The sequence below is a fragment of the Perca fluviatilis genome, chromosome 13 (assembly GCF_010015445.1).
Source record: "Perca fluviatilis chromosome 13, GENO_Pfluv_1.0, whole genome shotgun sequence".
Classification (NCBI taxonomy): Eukaryota; Metazoa; Chordata; class Actinopteri; order Perciformes; family Percidae; genus Perca; species Perca fluviatilis.
Genome location: NC_053124.1, coordinates 17297095 through 17317950, shown reverse-complemented (window position 1 = coordinate 17317950; position 20856 = coordinate 17297095). Strand labels below are relative to the sequence as shown.

Sequence of the window (20856 nt, the reverse complement as noted above, 5' to 3'; positions counted from 1 at the left end):
AAGAAGTGATGCAACTGATGTATGTGTTGGAAACATAACCCTTACCTCTAGGCTCAGGACAGAGAGAGATTTACAGATATCATGACCAGGCTTTCAACCTGCTCAGCCTGCGTGGATTATTACACCAGATGCTTTTACTCAGCCCATAAAAATACCCTCATTCACAGAAAATAATTAAACATTTACTGCCTGGTGCAGGGCCTTCCCTATCATATTTTAGAAGAGAAACTTAATAAAAGCATTTGTGGTTATTTCACTACACACACACACACACACACACACACACACACACACACACACACACACACACACACACACACACAGTAAAGGCTCCTTATGCACATCTGTGAGCCAGAGATAGAGCACTATCTGTCCAGAATGTCATTAACTACCACTGCTGTAGATTTATATTCTCTCAGTCACGCCATATGAGCTTGTCCAATTACATCCATAGTCTGGAGATCATCTGCATATACACACAAAACATAAAACCATAATATCTGTAAATGAATTCCCTTCTTCATGGGCACACTGTTTAGCTGATCAAGAGGGCATCAGAGGTTGCTACCATGGCGACAACACTGCAGCGCCACATGAGCTTAATATCATGATCATTAATGGAATGAACAGTGGGATTAGATGATGGCATGAGTCGTACTGGAGTTAATAAGGAAATTAGCGAACAAACAAATGCATAGCACAACACAGTAGTGATAACTCACAATAACAGCACTGCCATCTACAGGATGAGGAGAGACAGAACACCTTCACTCATGATATGTTAGCAGTGTGACCCCTTAATATGAAGCAATGTCTACCAGCAACCCCCAACAGGGTCCATGTGCAAGATATGTGAGACATTTAATCAAAAAGTGACTGTTTCATCTGAATAATTTCTGTAGGTCTAAAGAGGTAAAACTGTACTATGTTTCATAAGAACAAAGAAAAGAAAAGAAAATTGTACATACAATTGTGTAACAGACTATTTTTTACATCAGTTATCATTTTTTGACCTTTGTGGAGTTCCTGATTGCCAGGTTGAGAAAAATGGCTGTATACCGCCTGACTCTATATGACTGATATTTTCTTCAGTGGTGGAAAGCAACTACGTAAGTACTGTACTTAAGTACAATTTTGAGGTAATTGTACACTACCTTATATTTCAACTTTAGTACAATTCAGAGGAACACATTGTACTTTTTACTCCACAATATGTATTTGACATCTCTCGTCACTGGTCCAGATTTTAGATTAAAACATATGATTAACAAATCAACTATTATGCATTTTCACAGAAGAAACTACCCAACACCATATACGTTACATATACGTACATTTGTTAAAGTTTCCTCATCTCGACCAGCTCCAACATTAAATGCTGCTTACATGCTAATGCATGCATCCAGTAATATATCGTTACATATACAGTACAATAGTGTAAAAGCGACATTCTACATTTTTACTTAAGTAAAGATTTGCTGGACTTTTACTGGTAACAGAGTAGTTTTACATTGGGAAATAACTATTTTTATTTAAGTAAAGGTTTTGAGTTCTTCTTCCACCACTGTGTTTATCTCACATCAACCCTCTCTCCTATTCCCTCATCTAATTTAGATAATGTGTCTAATGCAGATAATAAATTAGTGTCTTTGTGGAGGAATTACATGCAGGCAAAATAACATAAATAATTTATTCCAAGTGAATCCCAGTGCATTCCTTTATACAAGCAATACAATTTTGCAACGCCTCTTTGAAAACATGACAAAAAGATAAATTGCAGAGCTATCTGTAGTAAAACGTGCTCATTAGCAACCACAAGAAATATAGTGGATAAAATGTAGACTTTCTCAATATTTGCATATCTTAATCTACTGTTTTTCTGTTATTTACTGTACATATTATATTTATATATATATATACTTAGCAAAAAAAGAAACGTCCTCTCTCTTTCAACTGCTTTTATTTTCAGCCAACTTAACATGCGTAAAACTTTGTATGAACATAAAAAAATTCAACTACTAAGAAATAAACTGAACAATTTTTAACAGACAAGTGACTAACAGAAAAAATGTGTCCCTGAACAAAGGATGGTCAAAATCAAAAGTCACAGTCAGTATCTGGTGTGGCCACCAGCTGCATTAAGTACTGCAGTACACCTCCTCCTCATGGACTGCACCAGGTTTGCCAGTTCTTGCTGTGAGATGTTACCACACTCTTCCACCAAGGCACCTGCAAGTTCCCGGACATTTCTGGGGGGCATGGTTCTCGCCCTTACCCTCCAATCCAACAGGTCCCAGACGTGCTCAATGGGATTGAGATCCGGGCTCTTCACTGGCCATGGCTGAACACTAACTTTCCTGTCTTGCAGGAAATCGCGCACAGAACGAGTGGTATGGCTGGTGGCATTATCATGCTGGAGGGTCATGTCAGGATGAGCCTGCAGGAAGGGTACCACATGAGGGAGGAGGATCTCTTCCCTGTAACTTTTGATTTTGACCATCCTTGGTTCAGGGACACATTTTTCCATTTATGTTAGTCACATGTCTGTGAAACATTGTTCAGTTTAATTTCTTAGTAGTTGGATTTTTTTATCTTCATACAAAGTTTTACACATGTTAAGTTGGCTGAAAATAAAAGCAGTTGAAAGTGACGTTTCTTTTTTTGCTGAGTTTATATACACATACACACTACCGGTCAAAAGTTTGGGGTCACTTAGAAATTTCCATTCCACTCCATTACAGACAGAATCAGTTGCATTGTTTTTTTAAATCAGGGCAGCAGTTTTCAGATTACATTATGTGCTTACTTAATTACAAAAGGGTTCTCAACTGTTGTAGAAAGAAGTGGCTGATCTTTAATATCTACATTGCCCATTATCAGCAACCATTCATCCAATGTTCCAAAGGCACATTCTGTTTACTCATCTGATATCATTTTAAAAGGCTAACTGAGAAAACATTGGAGAACCCTTTTGTAATTATGTAAGCACATAATGTAATCTGAAAACTGCTGCTCTGGTTAAAAAAAAAAAAATGCAACTGATCTCAGCTGGTATTCTGTCTATAAGGGGGTGGAATGGAAATTTCTAAGTGACCCCAAACTTTTGACCAGTAGTGTATATATAGTTTTGTACACTGACTGCTCAAGTGTCAAGCAGGTACCTCACTCTTTAAATTGCATGTCAATCATGCGTAAGCTTCAACGAGTCAAGCGTGATGTTGGTTCAACATGGGCAGAGCAGATCTTTACAGGGCAGCAGTCAGTTAGGAGCTCTTGCAGCAGTTTCTGCGCCCCTCCTGTGCCTCGCTGGTGGGGTTGGACAGGGTTACAGCACAGATGGAGCCACGGGTCACCTCTCTGCTGGCCACCTTCTTATGGATCGCTGGAAATAATAAAACAAAGATGCCAGGTTTGCATCAATAAGTCATTTAAAGAGGATGTACTGATGACACACTGACTGAACATACCTTTGAGGACTTCACTGAAAGCATTTTCGACATTGGTGGAGTCCAACGCTGATGTCTCCATGAACATGAGACCTCTCTTCTCTGGGTTGGTGCGGGTGGGGTGAGAGCAAGGAAAGCAAAGATCCCAGTAAACAAACAAAAATAGCATATTCATTGAGCAAAATATACAATACTGAGCTTAAAATACAATTTTCATTGTCACAATTAACCTGAAGATATGCTTTTATAAAAACCCAGTAAGATAACCGGTTCTTAACCAACCTGCAAAGTCCTTGGCCTCCTCTGTAGGCACGGTCCTAAGGGTATCCAGGTCTTTTTTGTTTCCCACCAACATGACCACGATGTGAGGGTCAGCATGGTCGAACAGCTCTTTCAACCATCGATCTACGCTCTCATAGGTCAGGTGTTTGCTAATGTCGTAGACCAACAGTGCGCCAACTGCTCCCCTGTAATACCTGAGTCCACCAGGTGAGAGAGACCAAACATATAGGAGTTGGATCTTATTACATATATACAGTATATATTATCACAAAAATCAGCTAACTAGTAAAAAAAATGGACCTTTAGGCCCCAGACTAAGTTTCTTTATGAGTGTAAGAAACAGGCAGTAAACATTTGTGTGTGTGTGTGTGTGTGTGTGTGTGTGTGTGTGTACCCACGCTGAGGTGATAGCCCTGTAGCGCTCCAACCCCGCTGTGTCCCAGATTTGAGCTTTGATGGCGTAGTTGTCCAGCTGAACAGTCCGCGTGCTGAACTCGACGCCAATGGTGGTGCGACTGTCACGATTGAACTCATTCTTGGTAAAGCGAGACAGAAGGTTGCTCTTTCCTACGCCAGACTCCCCTATCAAAACCACTAAACAAGCACAAACAAGAGAAGATGAAATGCATTAATTATACGTGCTTTATATTAAAAACACATAAGTACGTTACATAAGTATTAACTGGTCAAAACTACTTTCTGTGATGAATCAGATATTCTAGAATGTGTAGGATTGCTGTCACTGTGACATCACAAACATGGCACTCTGTGATTGACTTTACTTTGAAATAATTTAATCGGAAAATCATAGGTGGTTTAAATAATCATACTAAGCACATAAGTCTCTAAGTAAAGCAGGGCATGTAAGATGTTTCTTTAATAGGTCAAAGGTCAAATGGTTTAAAGCCAAATGGACAGAAAGCCTTCACCGCCTCTTTTTACTTCCTTCCCTCTTCCCACGGAAGTGAAGGAGGCATGCTTTAATGACAACTGAAGTAACAAACGCTATTTATGTTTTATCTCTTTTTACACAATCACAGCTTAAGTAAACATGACTCACCTTTGAAGACAAAATTATACGACTCATCAGACCCCATGCCGCATTTAGTGGCGAAGTCTTTCCGGTAAGATATTTGTTCCCAAAGTTGAGAAGCGTTACAAAGACAGAAAGAAAAACAAACACAGCCTTAATTTTGTTTCTCTCTCTCCAGTGTGGAGAGAGAGAGAGACAGTGCAAAGGCAAAAAAAGAGGAGGAAAAGAGAACAGGTACAGCTGCTTCCAACTGCTTTCTTCTTTATCCGTGGATAGAGGTAGCTGTTTGAGGACAGGACAGGCAGGCAAGAGTCCTGTGGCCTGCCGATCCCTCATCAGCTGACACCCAAGGGAGGGCTGGGAGTGGAGAGCAGGTGGAACAGGTAGAACCACTGGCAGGTACAGACTCCACCCATCCATTCATTTGTATGACAATAAAATTAACCCAACAGGTGGATCAGTGTACTAGAACACAACACCATTTTGCCCATGTCTGAAGCCTACAGGGATGTGGGTAGAGATTTGATTTGGCCTGCAGTACTAACTTTGTTTGATTTTGAATGTACATGTAATAATTATGCAACTTAAAACCATTATAATATGAAACAGTGGCAACCAGCAAATTTAGAGATAAGGGTTACATATTAGTTTTTTTCTATGACATCATTGGGAAATATGAGAAATATCTGTAACATGAAGTGTTATCCATACCTGTACCAAACAAACTGGGCCATTTGTTCACCCAAAAACTGATTATTTACATTACAATATGCAACATTTTCATATTAAACAACAGAAGCAGATCATAGTTACTTTATATGAACTTCAAGACCATAAAATTTGAATGAAGGAAAGCTACAGGCGTCATCTTACACCATCACAAGGCTATAATCACCTGACACAGGGCGTAGACAGTTTTTGACCATGTTTTATTCTTTTTTAGTACAGTACTGTTAAAAGTTAGTTCCAACATGTTCAATTGTGAGATGGATTTTCTTTTTCAGCTGAGGTCAACAGACAAAGCAAAGCTATAGAAGCAGTTGCCAAGGTTACCACAACTACAATGCTGAGATTTTCAAAAGAAAAAGAAAAATAACAACCTAGAACTTGATTTTAGAAACGTATGGTGCCACCATACCATAACTGTTTGTAAAGCCTTTACATTATTTATTCATTTTTTTTTTCTCACTTGATTTCCATGTTTATTTAATGCGAGACAAATCATAATTATCTCTAGGTACTAACTGCACCTCAAAAAAAAAAATAATAATAATAATAAAAAAGAAGAATCAGATTAAAATGAAAGAAAAGCTTGTTTGTTTCATTTGTATTCACTCTAACAGCTTCCTCTGCTTTGGAGCTGCTACAATGTGATATTTGATTATGGTTACCGTCCTGGATGATGCTGTGTGGAATTTATTGGAGGTTTGTAATGAACCCACTGAATGGGGGGTGTCTTTGCCGACAATGCTCTTATAGGGCAGGGAAGGACAGAAGGCACAGCAGTGGTGCCTCAGAAGAAAAAGACACTGAGCACCCGTTAGTGGGCACTTTCATCTGGAATGACAAATTACAAGTTTAGGGAAGTGTGGAGGGCGTCATTTTCTTAAGCACTTGCAATAAATAGTTAAAGTCGTTGGGCAAAAACAGCTATTTATGTAGAATCTTGAGTATGGGGGAAAAGGGAGGAATGGGGTTGAACGCCTGTATGGACAAGATATCTTCCTTTTCTTGTTCAGGATTACTGTCTGTATACCAGTAAATGTTCATGTATGGATTTGCTAGTTAAATGCTAACAAACTGCCTTACAATGGCCATGTGTGAAACAGAGCCAACAGCCAATCACATCACATGGATTTATTCTGCATTATGTAAATGTTTGTCTGCAACACTTGACTCCAGTTTTATGTGAAGAAAACAATGAATGAAGAAATGGTTGGGAGTCCCTTTTCAGGAGAGGTTTTCGCTTCTTTTCTCTGCACCAGAACACCCCTCAAGGTGAGAGTGGTTCAGTCCGGCTCTACAGCAGCACTCTGGGACAGAGATCTGGTTGGATGATGCCAAAAAGTATGGGGACTAGGGAATGATCTGAGAACAGATGTAGAATGAGGGTCTTACAGATCCTGCCCAAGTTTCTTCTGCAAAGTTTGGGAAAATACACTTAAATTTCTCTTGGTTCTCTGTAGATGCTGGGTGGGTTTATGAGTTAGGTATGTATGCACGTGTCTGTGTGTCAGTATGTACTGTATGTCTTTACGAGGGCTGTGAGCCCAGCAGTCTCTCGATGGCGGCATTGATGTCTCCTCCAGTAGCGATGAGGGCCTGCAGGTTGGCCTCGCGGTTGATGAAGCCCATGGCGCTCAGCTGATCCAGCTGGGACTGGAACCTCACCTCTGGGGTCTGGGTCTACAGGGGAAGGGAAATTAATGGAATTTTAAAAAAAAACAGAGGTGTGAAAGATGTAATATCAGTGCATGCGCTTATTTGTGTACCGTTGCACTTCCTCCTCCACCTCCTCCAGCAAACATCTGGAGCATCTGTTGCATCAGCTGCTGCTGGGCGGCGTTCGTTCCTGCACTGCTGGGTGAGGAGGCCGGGTTCTCTGTGGGCATGCCCCCACCTGTGGGTATGCCAGGAATTCCACCAGCGATTCCACCGGGCATTCCACCAGGCATTCCACCAGGCATTCCACCGGGAATTCCACCAGGAATTCCACCAGGAATTCCACCAGGAATTCCACCGGGAATTCCACCAGGAACTCCACCAGTCATTAAACTAGGGCAAAAGGAAAAACAGAAGAGTTAGAAAAGAAAAAATACAAAAAAGCAATACGTGTATATCTGTCTGTGAGAGCATACCTGGGCATTAGGCCTGGTGCTTCTGTCTGCAGTGTCTGTAGACCCTGTTGGATCTGCATTAGAGCTTGCATGGCCCGTGGATTGGTCATCACTGACAGGGCTTCTGGGTTCTGCATCTGCAACCAAACAGAGAATGTAGCAATGAATTAACCAACCAACCAACCAACCAACCAACCAACCAACCAACCAATTAGCAGTCCATTTACTGTACCCTAACTTTGTGAAAAGACAACACCTAAAGGCTGTTTTATGCTTCTGCGTCAACTCCAGGCCGTAGCTTCGCCGTCGTGACCCTTTCAGAGTTCTGTGTTGGGATTTCTTTGCATCGCGGTGCATTTCACCGCCATAAGGCTAGGGGGTGTCGCCTGTGTCTGTCGCTCACCACCGAAACGGTACTCAGAATGGCAAACCCCATAGACTGCTAAAATATTAATCTTATTAATCCACTGACCTAGTTACTGTAACTAGAAAACAAGTCTGAGGTTATTTGCGAGGTGTCTGCCAGCCAGTTCATGTTATGTTAGCAAGCAAACTTTAGCACAACTGCCCACAAAGTACTGCTTGCTGGCAAAGTGCTAATTTAAAAATTTTACTGACATATAGACACTTTACAAACGGATAACCCCGTCATTGTAACCAAAATATGTCGGAGTTTATTTGCAAAGCTTATGTCAGTGAACTAGCATGTTGCTACTCCCCACAGTAGGCTGCTTGAAACACAGACTATCAACACACAGGACAAGTTGACCAATCACAGTCCTTGTGGTCTGCGTCGCCTCGACGCAAAGTTACACATTTTTGGAGGTGCACATCGAGCTACAACGGAGGGCTCGGAGAGAGGTTTGCGGCGACGCAGAGGGGTCTGCGGGTGTACGCCGTCGATTCGATGCAGAAGCATAAATCAGCTTTTAGCCACGTATTTGCCAAATGCTTGGTATTTAGACCTGGCAATACTTCCTTTATATTTAATTTGTTCATATTTTAGCCCTATATCCTAACTTTAACTATTTTTTTTACCTTTTCTGTGATTTCCTTTTTTGTTATTTATTGAGCATTGTTAGAGGTGCCTGAGGCCTAAGACTGGTAAAGAAAACCTTAAAAAAGAACCTTTTTCTTTTAAATCAAAAAATCTAAACTGCCCCCTATGGGCCAATCAGTACCATTCTTTGTTATGTCACGAGGACTTTCTTTGTCCTACTGGGGATTAACAATGCAGGACTAAGGTTTGGTACCGAACTCTTTTACCGGTACCGACCAAATCACGTAGGTACTACAGAGTATTGGTTCACGTGAAATCAAACGGTGCCAAATTTCGGTACCTGAGAGTAAGCGCAAGCTTATCTGTCCTCTCTGCACGTTGACAGAGAGCAGAGGTCCGACACACGCGCGTGCAGAGGTGCGGACGGAGCAAACTACGTCGGCTCTGCAGTTTTGTTGAAGTCACAGTCACGGCAATGCCGATAAAGTTATTTCAAGTGTGGTTACAGTTTTTCAAAACTTTGACACCTTTCACTGTGATATGATATTAATGGCGAGCCGAAAGCGGTTGCGGTGCTGTTGACGTTACACTTCCTATCACACGAGCAGGCACAACAGTGGTTTCAATGCCGGGGGACTGACAGGCTGAGGTTGTAAAGCAAGGCAACTTTATTTCTACAGCAGCTTTCAGCAACAAGGCAATTCAAAGTGCTTTACATGAAACATTAAAGAGCGATTAAAAACGGTCATGATTAAAATAAAACAGCCTAAAATATAATAATATACAAATACAACAAAAAAGTTACAGTGAGTAAGAAATGTATAATTATTCAATTTAACAGGTTGTAGGGACACATTTGGGAGGAGAGAGGGAGGGGTTTTATTTTTTGTAAATAATAATTTCTGTCAGTGTAAAATATTCTAAACAAATAACATTGTTCTAAGTAAATAGGTTTGGAATTATATATATATATATATATATATATATATATATATATATATATATATATATATATATATATATATAAAATAGATTTTTTGTAATTACAGAGGGAAAGTACCGAAAAAAGTACCGTTGGGTACCGGAACTGAAATCCAGGTACCGGTATCGGTAGTGGTATTGGTTCAGATGTGAAAAGTACCCAACCCTATGCAGGACTGAATTATCGGACTGAAATGTGTGTGGTACCTGCTGCAGAAAGATGGGCAACTGAGATCTGAACTGTTCCTGCAGCTGTGGGTTTCCAGCAAACAAGGGGTTATTCATCAAAACCTGGTAGAGAGAAAGAGAAAGACAGTGAAGGTAATGTGTCATTCCACATCTGGCAATGCTGCTAACTCACTAGAGTATGCTTAATGCACCTTGGCAAAGGTTTCAAACAAAATGCTGAATAACAGAAATAAAAGTTCTCGAGTCTCCCCCATCTTTCATGTCACGGTTTGTGAAGGCCGCAACACTCCACTGTAAGGTTTTTCTGGTTTGCCAAACATTCAGCCTTGTTTGTTAGAACCAACTTAAGTCAGAACTGTGTTGTTTGTTCTTTCTTACAACTTGCTGCAAATGCAGTTGAGCTTAACATAAAACCCTCTGTTGAGTATGCACTAAATAGCTGGGCTTATTGGCCTAATGCATAACAGGCCTACCTAGATCCTGCTATTTAAAGTCATTACAAACGGCAGACTTAATCAATCGATTCCACATGTGGTACACAATCTGAACAAAAAGTGAATCTAAACAACCAGGATTTGCACTGTAATATGACTATATCTGTGGGCATTTTCTGTGTGGTTGGTGTGTATGTTTGTGTGCACGCATCTTTCTGTTTTATACCTGGGAGGCCAACTCTGGGTTTTGAGACAGTGACTGCATCATACTGCGCATGTAGGGAGCGGACAGCATGTTCTGCATCAACTGAGGGTTTTCCGAGATCTGCTGCAGTAAACTCTGCATGCCTGGGCTGTTGAACATCCCTGCAACACACAGAAAAGAATGGAGTTTATTTATGTACATGTGTATACAGCTAAGTACATAAATGACTTAGCATGCAGGTGTATTGAGAATCATAGCCTGCTCCGTCTTACCATTGCCCAGACTGGCAGGATTGATGCCCAGAGGGTTGGACACACTGGGGTTGGTGCCCCCAGTGGTGCTCGTGCTTCCTGTGGTGGCCCCTCCACTCTCAGAGGGGTTAGAAGAATTTGGTGGCCCCCATGGATTAGGCAGGGGCTCCCGGTTCTCTGTCCGTGATGGCTGGGCACCAGACTCAGAATTCCCACCTAGAGCTGAAAATGGGTTGCTACCAAACTACAGGGAAAGAGATTGGACACATTCAAAATACATCAAAAAACATTGAAACATAGTTAAACTGGCAAGAAAAAACAGACAAATGTGTGAAAACAAACACTAAGAAGGATTAACACAGCGCAAACAAACAAGTATTCGATCAGTAAACATTCCTCCCAGATACCTGTTCCCTGGCAGCGCTGAACATGGGTTCCTGGATGTCGGTGTACATCCTCCGCAAGGCATTGTAACCTCCTGGGATGCTCTCCAAGTTGCTCAGAGCCCGGTCCTGGTTCCGCATCATTTCCTGCATCATGGCCGGGTTCCTAGCTAGCTCCATGGTCTGGGAGGTGAGATAAATGGAGAGAGGAGGCAAGTCAGTAAAATGTCATTCTAAACAGAAGAAGGCAAATCCTAAATCCTGAATAAACAGTGCAAATGCAGTGGGAACCTACTGTAGTCATGCTTGTGCTAACTATCTAAGTGTGATTCTGCTCTCCATTTCAATTACCTGTCTCATGAGCTCAGGGTTGTTGAGCATGTGGGAGATCTCAGGGTTGCGTTCCATCAGCTGTTGCATCTGAGGGTTGGCCATGATCATCTGTCTCATCAGGTCTGGGTTGGACATCATGTTCTGCACCAACGGGTTCTCCATGATCTGAGAAAGCATCTCTGGGTTGGACATGAGTTGCCTCTGCATCTGCTGCTGCAGCTCCATGAAGTTAGCTGAGCCCATGCCCATTCCAGCTAGGCCAGCCAGGTCACCAAAGCCAGCTGAGGGAGACCAGATGGGTGAATGATGGTTACACACATTATCTTTGTGGGGCTAAACTAATAATGGGTGTCTGAATGTAAATAGTTACACACAGGTGGACTCACTCAGTATGTTGGGCGTCTGTGTGGGTGGTGCAGCAGTGCCAGTAGAGCCTGCTGTGGACGAGGGGTTGGTACTTGGACTAGAGGTGGAGGTATTGCCTGCTTGAGTGGAGGTTGAGCTAGAGGCCGAGGTGCTACCGCCATCTCCAGCCCTATAGAGATAATTTGTAGATATGTGAGAAATTCAGTGTTTATCTAAGCGAAAAGTGTGCCTGGACACTTAGTTAGATTTAGATTCTTTGCCACAGAGGGGCATTTGTTTCCACAGTCAGTACACATAGCAACATATAGATACACACATAGCCACATACAAATATAGTCAGTTAAAAATAAATGCAACAATTGCTGTTCACTGAATTCCACACCAAGATTGTATTGCAAGGCAAATTCATCTTTATTACAGGCCTGCTACAAAATGATCTGTTGAACCAACATGCTTTTATGATAAATGTAGCCTTACTTGTGTGCTGTCTTTATGACCAGGTGAACCGTCAGGCCATCCTTGATGCCGTGTTGGCTGAGGCTGTCGCCATCCTTCAAGATCTTCCCTGCAAAAATCAGAACCAACTGGTCCTGTTTGGCTTTGAACCGCCTCGAGATCTCTTCTTTAAACTAAAAGACAGCAATGAAGAGAGATTAGATCGAAAATAGAACAAGGAGAAGGAGGTGAGAAGGAAACAGGAAATTAAATGGATAGTATCAAGAATAATAAGATGGTAACACCTCAGTAATGCTGCTTGAATCAGTTTCTGTTCTGTGGCAACATTTAGGCCTTACAATTTCAAAGTCCTCTGTACTTATTCTATTAGTAGTGGTCTAAACACTCCAAATCCAGCAAATAATGGCTACTCTTTGACTATTGTGAAAAGTGTAATTCACACAGAAAATGGTCTTAGCCTAAAGGAAGCTGCTCTCTTGTTACATCTTTTATTTTCATTGAAAATAAGAGGAATATTATATTAACACTGCACTTCAATCAGCTGCATGGTGTGCAGATACAGCACACAGGTACATTTATGTATAGGATATAAATGTTGATAGCTGAAACAAATGAGACAGAGTCACCAACCAACATTAGATCAAAAGTATAATTTATTTCAAAACGTTACTGAATCAAAAGCAGATGAATCTCACATAGATGTTTATTTTTTTCTATTGATTTGTGATTTTAAATAGCAGTTTGCTTTTATTATTGTTTTGTGAGCACCCCTGGAAGACTAGCAACCACTGTGGTAGAAGATGAGGATTCGAAAAGAATAGAGAACAAAGAATGCTGTTATTTACATCAGTTCTCAGCTTTAACTATTTCACACCACTGTAACGTTATGTGAAAATGTATGTCTCAAAGAATGCAAAATTTTCTCATTATGTATTTCAAGTATAAAGCTACGTGTAGATAAGGACGATAACACACACTTGCAAGGGAAAGACCTAAGTCCAATGTTTGACAATGAAACACACGTGAATACGGTATACTATAAACAGGCAACACACACACAACCAAAGAAAATGGCTACTTAGACCACACTGTACTGATATTAGCTTGACTAGTGTATGGCTACATGATTGAATTATGGTTTAACTGCAACACGTCGCCAAGCCACCAGCAGCTCTGAGACTATCTCTTATTCCCTGGAAAGCTGAATGACTCAGTGGCAGCAGTGAGAATGTTCTAGAGTATTAGCAAGCTTTAGCATCGTCAAAACTGTTGAGCTGGAATGGGAAATGAAAGCGATTCACCATGTCCTCCATCCACAACCACTTTCGTGGTTTCTATCAGGCCATTATTGCTTGAGCGCAAACCCGTCAGCTGACACTTGTTTGGCTTCAGTTAGCCAACGTTGGCTTAGCTCGCAAGCTGAGTAGGCTAACGTTACCTAGCTAGCTATCTGTTACCGTTAGCTGGCTAGCCGGTTAGCCATTTCAAAAATTAACGTGGTTGTATCTCTTTACTGGATGTCAAAAACGTTGATAACGCCGAACAATTGTTGACCCAAGCAGTAATACTTTCATTACACACAACCTCTTTGATTTCACACACTATAAGTTAGCCGGTAAGAGTGACGACAAATGCTAACACGGCTAACTACTAACGTTAGCTTCGTGGCTGAAGTTGTGGGCAGGGGCATGACGTTAGAGCACAAGCCAGCTCCCCTCCTGCGAGATCATCGACCAACCTGAGTGACAGAAGCATCTTCTGCGATGGCGATTTCTTCTTTGTCTTTAGGGGTTTTTACTGTGACCTTAATAATAGTTCCCTCCGATGCTTCAGGTGTATTATTGTTGTTATTACCAGGATCTGCGGCGCCTTGGTCAGCCATCTTTACTCCGCCGATGGAACAGCTCGGGTCTGGCTGGCGTCAGCTTCCGGGTCATAAGAGGTCAAACCTCTTTCCAGAACAGAACGAGTCTCAGGAGTTCCCACGTCGGCCTGCATGGTTTCCGTACATCCATGGGTTTCCCCTGAATTCTCTGTTGTTGATAAAGGTTTATGTGATGTTTGAAGAAGCTGCCTGTTAGATCATGTCACTAAAAGCGGTAGTTAAAAGTCAGGAAACTTTTCTGAGCATTTAGCTATTCTACCCAACATGAATGAAATGTGCGGATTTGCTGCTTTACTCTATTTTAAATATTGTAAGTAAAATAAATAACGATTACTTAATCAAAATGTAGACAGATTAATAAATAATAAAAACACTCAGTTATAAAAAATAAGTTGCAAAGTCAAATTGAAGTGGTTAAGTCAAGTGAAGTCCACTATATAGCCCAACATCACACAACTGCCTCAAGGGGCTTTATAATCTGTACAGCATACAACACCCTCTATCCTCGATTCAGAGGATAAACTCCCCACCAAAAAAAAAATTAACAGGGGACAAATGTTAGAGACCTCAGGAAGTGCTGTGTCTTTACCATTTATTTTTTTTGGTCTAAAAATTCATTGAATCAAATTAATTAAACATCTTACATGCTCCAGCAGTCAAGAATCAGAGCATATGTTCAAATTAAGTTTTGCTTACATTTGAGTTTAAAGTTGCATCATCAAGCATACTGTCATGCTTAATTAACCAGTTCAACATCCAAATTACCCAGCTCCAAGTCTGAAAACAAACTATGCGTATGATTAATTGCCGGTGTTGCTCTGTTATTTCCACACTCATAGCTGTTTCTGAATCTGAGGAGACAAATTGTCCTCTTTTTACATTGTTATGGTCATCATCACATCAGCAATTGCTCTGTGGCAAGTATTACATCATTATGTGTCTGCATCTGTTGACTGTATGCTTATAGTGACTGTCAGCCTTATTACCAGTTTTGACCAACCAATGAATTGTGGTAACAGTGTTGTAACCACAGATGGGAATTACTTTTTTGTTATAGATGGCTGGGCCCTGTGGGCTGTGTCTCTTTAGTTATGAATACATCTGAAGATGCCTGCACGATCCCTAATGGTCAGGCTCCTTCCTCAGGGTTTAGGGGAACCTTTGTAAGGGATCAACCCTACCTCAGAGTATTGGGGGACCCAAAAGCCGGTCTTATATCAGACACTTTAAAGTGTTACCAATAATACAGTGATAATTTGGAATTAATAATGTTAATCCAGCCTGTGTGACTAATGATGACCTGTTCAAGAGTCATTCAGTGAGACCCCCACTCCTCTGTTGCCCCGGGCTTGGGCCAGAGGTGCAAGCAACAGTTTATCATGGACACATGCTCTCTTACATTTTTTCCCTTACCATTATCTCTTGATCATTTTTACCCATACAGAGAGGATTGGCTGAAAACAGGGCCTTCCTAAAAAACACATGCATTCAGTAGGACCTGAAAGCTGCCCAGTTCCCAAAGTCTAATCTGTGTGCCAAAGGTAGTTCCACTGGAATAGTTGGGCCTTAAACCTTAAGGCCCGTCGATGGGGGTCACTTCTCTAACCTTATGGCCACCAGTCCATACAGTATCTGTCCTTTCTTATTCATTTTTTCACAGACTGAGAGACTGAAACATGCCCTCACTTATGTTCATGCACATACCCAAACACATTCAAACAGAATATCCAACAATCTCTTATATTACTCATAATCCCTGACCTCTGTTGTTACAACAATGCATGTTAAAACAATTACCACAGATTTAATCTGTGGTAATTGTTTTGAATCCTTGGACACTACAAAGTATGTCATGTTTTGTATGTTAATCTTTTGAATACAAGATTTGTAAAGTTTACTTTTTGTAATTGTTTTTGTGAGTCATTAGTTGCTGAAAAAGATAATTTTCTAAATATTCATCTCAAGTCCTGCAGTCCGTAATGTCTCAGGATATAAAACCATATATTTTATTTGATCTCAGTTAAGACAATCCTATAGTAGATGTAGAGAGACACTGCATGTATAGAGCGCTCGCTCTATATGTGTCCCTCCATATGCCACGGTGTATCAGCACTGAAAGAAAAGTGAGTGTTTCAGCATGTTGCATTGACACAGACAGTCCTGCATACCTATGCATATCCCCAGTTCTAGTGCACACCATTTACAAACAAACAAAAACAAAACAAAAAAGAAACATGGACCACCACCCCTTTTCCAAGGCCCCACAAACCCCACACACATAGACCCAAATGTACAGGGTCACATGAACGGTGTCTCATTCAAGTGCATCCCACACAGGGAGACTGATTGCTGCAAAGGATTTTGCTTTCATCGACAGAAAAACGAGTGGACAACTTTTTGGTTGTAGTATTGTCTGTGACTCTCTCTCTTTCCCCCCAAGTGTGCAATAGCTCTCTCTCTCTCTCTCTCTCTCTCTCTCTCTCTCTCTCTCTCTCTCTCTCTCTCTCTCTCTCTCTCTCTCTCTCTTTACCTCAGCAAGGTGGGCAGTAGAGAGGGTGCATTTCCAGAAACAAGGTAAGGGATAAAATGTTGTGTGCTTTTTGTGTGTATCCTAGAGCAATACATTTTCACTTATGATGACTGTGATTGGACAGACGCCGGCAGAATCAGATAAAACCTCATTACAGCTGAACAAGCACTGGTGTGACATGAGGATTGGGAAGGGGAACAACAACAAACTGCAACATCATAGCTTTTACTTTTTTACTTTGCACCTGTTTAACTAATAGTGATGGTTCCACTAAAGAAAAGGTAAATATGTTTTATTACCGTAAATGTTTGTTTATAGAGTATGTTAGTCACAAATCAGGGCTTTAAGCAGCTATACATGTGCTTGTTGCATGTTCATATATGACGTGATATTTTCAGTTTGGATGTTTGTTCATAATTATCTGTTTGTTCTTATTGCGGAATGGCTTTATGATTGGCTGGCATCATATGTGAAAAGTGCAATCAAGTATTTAATTTAACTGAACAGATTTTACTATCACAACACTTTTTTACAGATGCTTTGTGAAGTGTTGGCAGAATTTGTATGAATATGTTGAATAGTAATACATTTTTTAAGATGTCATTGTACATGTATAGTGCCATGTAAGATATACAGATAGATAGATAGATAGATAGATAGATAGATAGATAGATAGATAGATAGATAGATAGATAGATAGATAGATAGATAGATAGATAGATAGATAGATAGATAGATAGATAGATAGATAGATAGATAGATAGATAGATAGATAGATAGATAGATTTTAAACTACAGTCTTTCTTCAATTCTAAGGTTATCTATCTGTGTCACACACACACAGATTAGGCTGATCACAATGACAGGCTAGGATATTTGAAATGGTTGAGGATTAAATTACACACAAAAAAGACTTAGGGTTTATTTCCATTGTGGTCTTCTATTGCAAATGGCAGATTGAAAACTAAAGTGTATTTTCGAACATATTTTAATTCATATTGTCTTTATTTTAACAATCATATATTAAACCTCTCACGTTGTAGGTGTTGAGACAGTATGTGTGTGTGTACATAAAGTGCCAGATGTCTTAAATTTGACTTTGACACTGTAATTCTGTGTGGGAACATGTGTGTGCAGTACATGGATAGCAAAACATGATTTTTAAAATTTTTACAATATCTGCAATACCCTTAACTTATTTTTTTTTCTTCCATTTTTCCTTACTACGTCACAGTTGCTCTGCAGCAGCCCCGTTATCTCAGCTCAAGATGTACAGCTTCATGGGAGGAGGCCTGTTCTGTGCTATTGTTGGTAATATCCTGTTGGTGGTCTCCACTGCAACTGACTACTGGATGCAGTACCGTCTCTCTGGAAGCTATGCCCACCAGGGTCTGTGGAGGTACTGCATGTCCAACAAGTGCTACATGCAAACTGACAGCATAGGTAAGGACACCCAGGATGTCTTTCAAAATCTTGAACCCCCAGCCCACAATTTCAATGTCCCTGTAAATTTGAGTACGTACTAATGCAAGAGACATGCCTTTTTCTTTGTGTGAGAAATGCTTTCTGATGCCATATACAGCTAAGAATGGCATACTGTATCTGATGATTTCTGCCTGTTTCCTTTCAGCTTACTGGAATGCCACCAGGGCCTTCATGATCCTTTCAGGGATGTCATGCTTTGCAGGCATTATCGCTGGCATCATGTCATTCGCTCACTTCTCCTCCTTTGAAAGGTTCAACCGCTCCTTTGCTGCAGGAATCATGTTTTTTGTCTCCAGTAAGTCTTGGTTCTTCTGAACAAACACACACACACACACACACACACACACTTACCTCAATCATAACTGCAATGTACCTCCTTGTCTTCCTAGCTTTCTTTGTTCTGCTGGGTATGGCCATTTATACTGGAGTGACCGTCAACTTCCTGGGGAGGCGCTTTGGTGACTGGCGCTTCTCCTGGTCCTACATACTGGGCTGGGTGGCCATGCTCATGAACTTCTTTGCAGGTGAGAAAGGACAAAGGCTGGGAGTCAATCTTTGTCCAGACATAAAGTAAACTCTATGTATTATTCAGAGTTGTCAGAGAGCTCAGAAGAGTATAACTACAGAATAACTACAGAAGCTACTATAAAATATATTGTAGACAATAACCCTTTTTGCAACATATTAAGAGATCATCTCTAGTCACATTAATACAGTATCAATGAAATCTAAATATATATTTAAAGCCAAATTGTTTAACTATTGTTTGTATACTCATTGAATTACATTTTCTTATCATACATAATGTGCATCATCAAATACATTGCATCTGTCTGTTGCAGGTATTTTCTACATATGTGCTTACAGAATGTGTGAATGCAGGAGAGGAAATGGCCCACGCTAGAGGGAGATAGACAGTTTGTTAAAAAATAAATAAAAAAGAGGACAATGACACTTTGAGTTGAGGACAAACAGAAGTTGGAGGACAACAGTGTTGACTGATCTACTGAAGAGATGACGTTGGATGCTGCTCCCAGAGGCCTTTGAGGGTCTGCTTAACACGTTTTCTAAAAGTGGATATTGTTTGATGATAGCAAACAGGATCTTAATAAAACTAATCATGTGTATAATTATTGTAAGATGATATTGGTAAAATCTAATAAAAAAAAAAAAATACTGTAAATGGGCACATTCAATAAAGATGGTCCTCAAATGTTAGTGTAATTTTTGCAGCTGTACTGAAAGGCCACCAGGAGATGGCAGCACTGAAGCACTCCACTAGAACTACCAGAGCAGAGCACTTGGATTTGATGGCAGATGTGCATTACTGGTTGAATCAGGATAAAATATCTGATAAGATTACAGACTGTTGAGGGACATCAATCATTTATACAGTCGTAATGCTCTAACTCTTTACATTGGAGCAAAACCTGCATCACAGAAACTAAAAATATACTATACTGTAATGCTTTACAGTAGTAGGCGTAATATATTGTGGGAAGGTATGTATTAAATATTAGTCTACACAGCAGAGAACAATACATCAAAGGTATATAGTACATATGTGTGTCTCAGGATTCCCTCTGGAGCTATTTGATTTGTTCCTGCTTCAGTACATCTGGCAAGGATTCCCCCAACACTGTGTTTGTTCTTTATGAAGTTGTTGTTTAATGGGAGAAGGCGTTGCCTCTGGCTGCCAGCATGATCTTCCACAACATGTTTGTTGTTGTTGACATCCCATGAGTACACTCAAGTACAGGCAGCACATGCAAAAGTGATGCTTGTGCCTGCATGTGTGTGCAGAACAGGCTACAGTAATTACAGCACAACACAACCTGAGGAGAAGATCATGTTCCTGGACCGGGGTGGACCAGGGTGGGGTCTCCAGCCACTGATTGTTCAACTGCCATGTCCTTAATAACAGCTTCCTCCTTTTTTTGGTACTCGTCCATTCCTCATCATCAGCTGGGAGAAGAGGAGCAGTAGTTGCTGGGGTAATGAATGCTTTGGCTACTTGGTGACGCAGAAACAATGAGAGAAATGTAAACAGTCACTGGACAGATCCCTTGATCCAAGTTTCCATTCTTGGTCCCTGTGGCTGCTCTGAAGAGATAAGCTCTGTAATATTGTGTGCTTTTCTCCTGATTCTTTCATAACCCCATTCTAAAGCTTTTGCTGAGGCCCGTTTTTAATACCCCGTGGGATAACTTGGCAAATGGTCACATTTTAGCAAGTCAAGTAAATGATTAGTAATATTTGTTTACTGCAGAACTACAATTGCTAGGTTTTATTGCACTGGTGGTATAAAAACTGAGCATGTGAGGATGGTGGTGGGATTTTCATTCATATGTCCCTTCACTTATACACAAAGTAAAAAGTGAGCAATTATCATATATTTCTTTAACACAATGGGTAGTTTGTATTGTGTGTTTTTGTAATGGATTATAGAAAAAGATTGAAACGTCATGGTCTTTTTATCAGCTCAGAAAATGACATTGCACAATTATCTTGAAATGTGATGGATGACACTGTCATAAAATATTATTTTTCCCAAAACAAGGGAAGCAAATTGCCGGTATTCTAATTACAATATGTTTTACCTTAAAACAAAACTTTATTTACGCAACAAAACACAATTTTCTTGGCATTAATGCAGTAAGTGAGAAAATATGAGATGTTTTAGTGGCATCATCTTCCTTATTCTGATGTACAGTACATTTGCAATATTAACTCTATTGTGAAACAGTTTGCATTATGATC

At 40.5% G+C, this 20856-nt stretch overlaps 3 protein-coding genes across 5 annotated transcripts; 1 reads left to right on the top strand and 2 right to left on the bottom strand.

The window, feature by feature from the left end:
- Positions 1 to 3029: 3029 nt before the first annotated feature.
- On the bottom strand, positions 3030 to 5101 carry LOC120571625 (ras-related protein Rab-25-like). Its single transcript, XM_039820682.1, has 5 exons — positions 4789 to 5101; positions 4127 to 4322; positions 3729 to 3922; positions 3468 to 3548; positions 3030 to 3382 (listed from the first exon to the last, which is right to left on the bottom strand). The coding sequence occupies exons 1-5, from the start codon at positions 4823 to 4825 to the stop codon at positions 3264 to 3266; spliced, it is 627 nt and encodes a 208-aa protein (XP_039676616.1). The 5' UTR covers positions 4826 to 5101; the 3' UTR covers positions 3030 to 3263.
- A 570-nt stretch (positions 5102 to 5671) lies between these two features.
- LOC120571624 (ubiquilin-4-like) lies at positions 5672 to 14078 on the bottom strand. Its single transcript, XM_039820681.1, has 11 exons — positions 13935 to 14078; positions 12218 to 12369; positions 11761 to 11909; positions 11393 to 11655; positions 11066 to 11224; positions 10680 to 10902; positions 10429 to 10568; positions 9787 to 9870; positions 7620 to 7735; positions 7254 to 7536; positions 5672 to 7167 (listed from the first exon to the last, which is right to left on the bottom strand). The coding sequence occupies exons 1-11, from the start codon at positions 14076 to 14078 to the stop codon at positions 7015 to 7017; spliced, it is 1866 nt and encodes a 621-aa protein (XP_039676615.1). The 3' UTR covers positions 5672 to 7014.
- A 2501-nt stretch (positions 14079 to 16579) lies between these two features.
- LOC120570813 (lens fiber membrane intrinsic protein-like) lies at positions 16580 to 19314 on the top strand. 3 transcript variants are annotated; one of them, XM_039819373.1, is made up of 6 exons: positions 16633 to 16655; positions 16736 to 16892; positions 17846 to 18054; positions 18242 to 18391; positions 18486 to 18620; positions 18939 to 19314. In XM_039819373.1, the coding sequence occupies exons 2-6, from the start codon at positions 16873 to 16875 to the stop codon at positions 18998 to 19000; spliced, it is 576 nt and encodes a 191-aa protein (XP_039675307.1). In that variant the 5' UTR covers positions 16633 to 16655; positions 16736 to 16872; the 3' UTR covers positions 19001 to 19314. The 3 variants fall into 3 exon arrangements, with proteins under 3 accessions (XP_039675308.1, XP_039675307.1, XP_039675305.1); XM_039819374.1 differs by lacking the exon at positions 16736 to 16892 and having other exon boundaries at positions 16580 to 16655; XM_039819371.1 differs by lacking the exon at positions 16633 to 16655 and having other exon boundaries at positions 16680 to 16892.
- The last annotated feature ends 1542 nt before the right edge of the window (positions 19315 to 20856 follow it).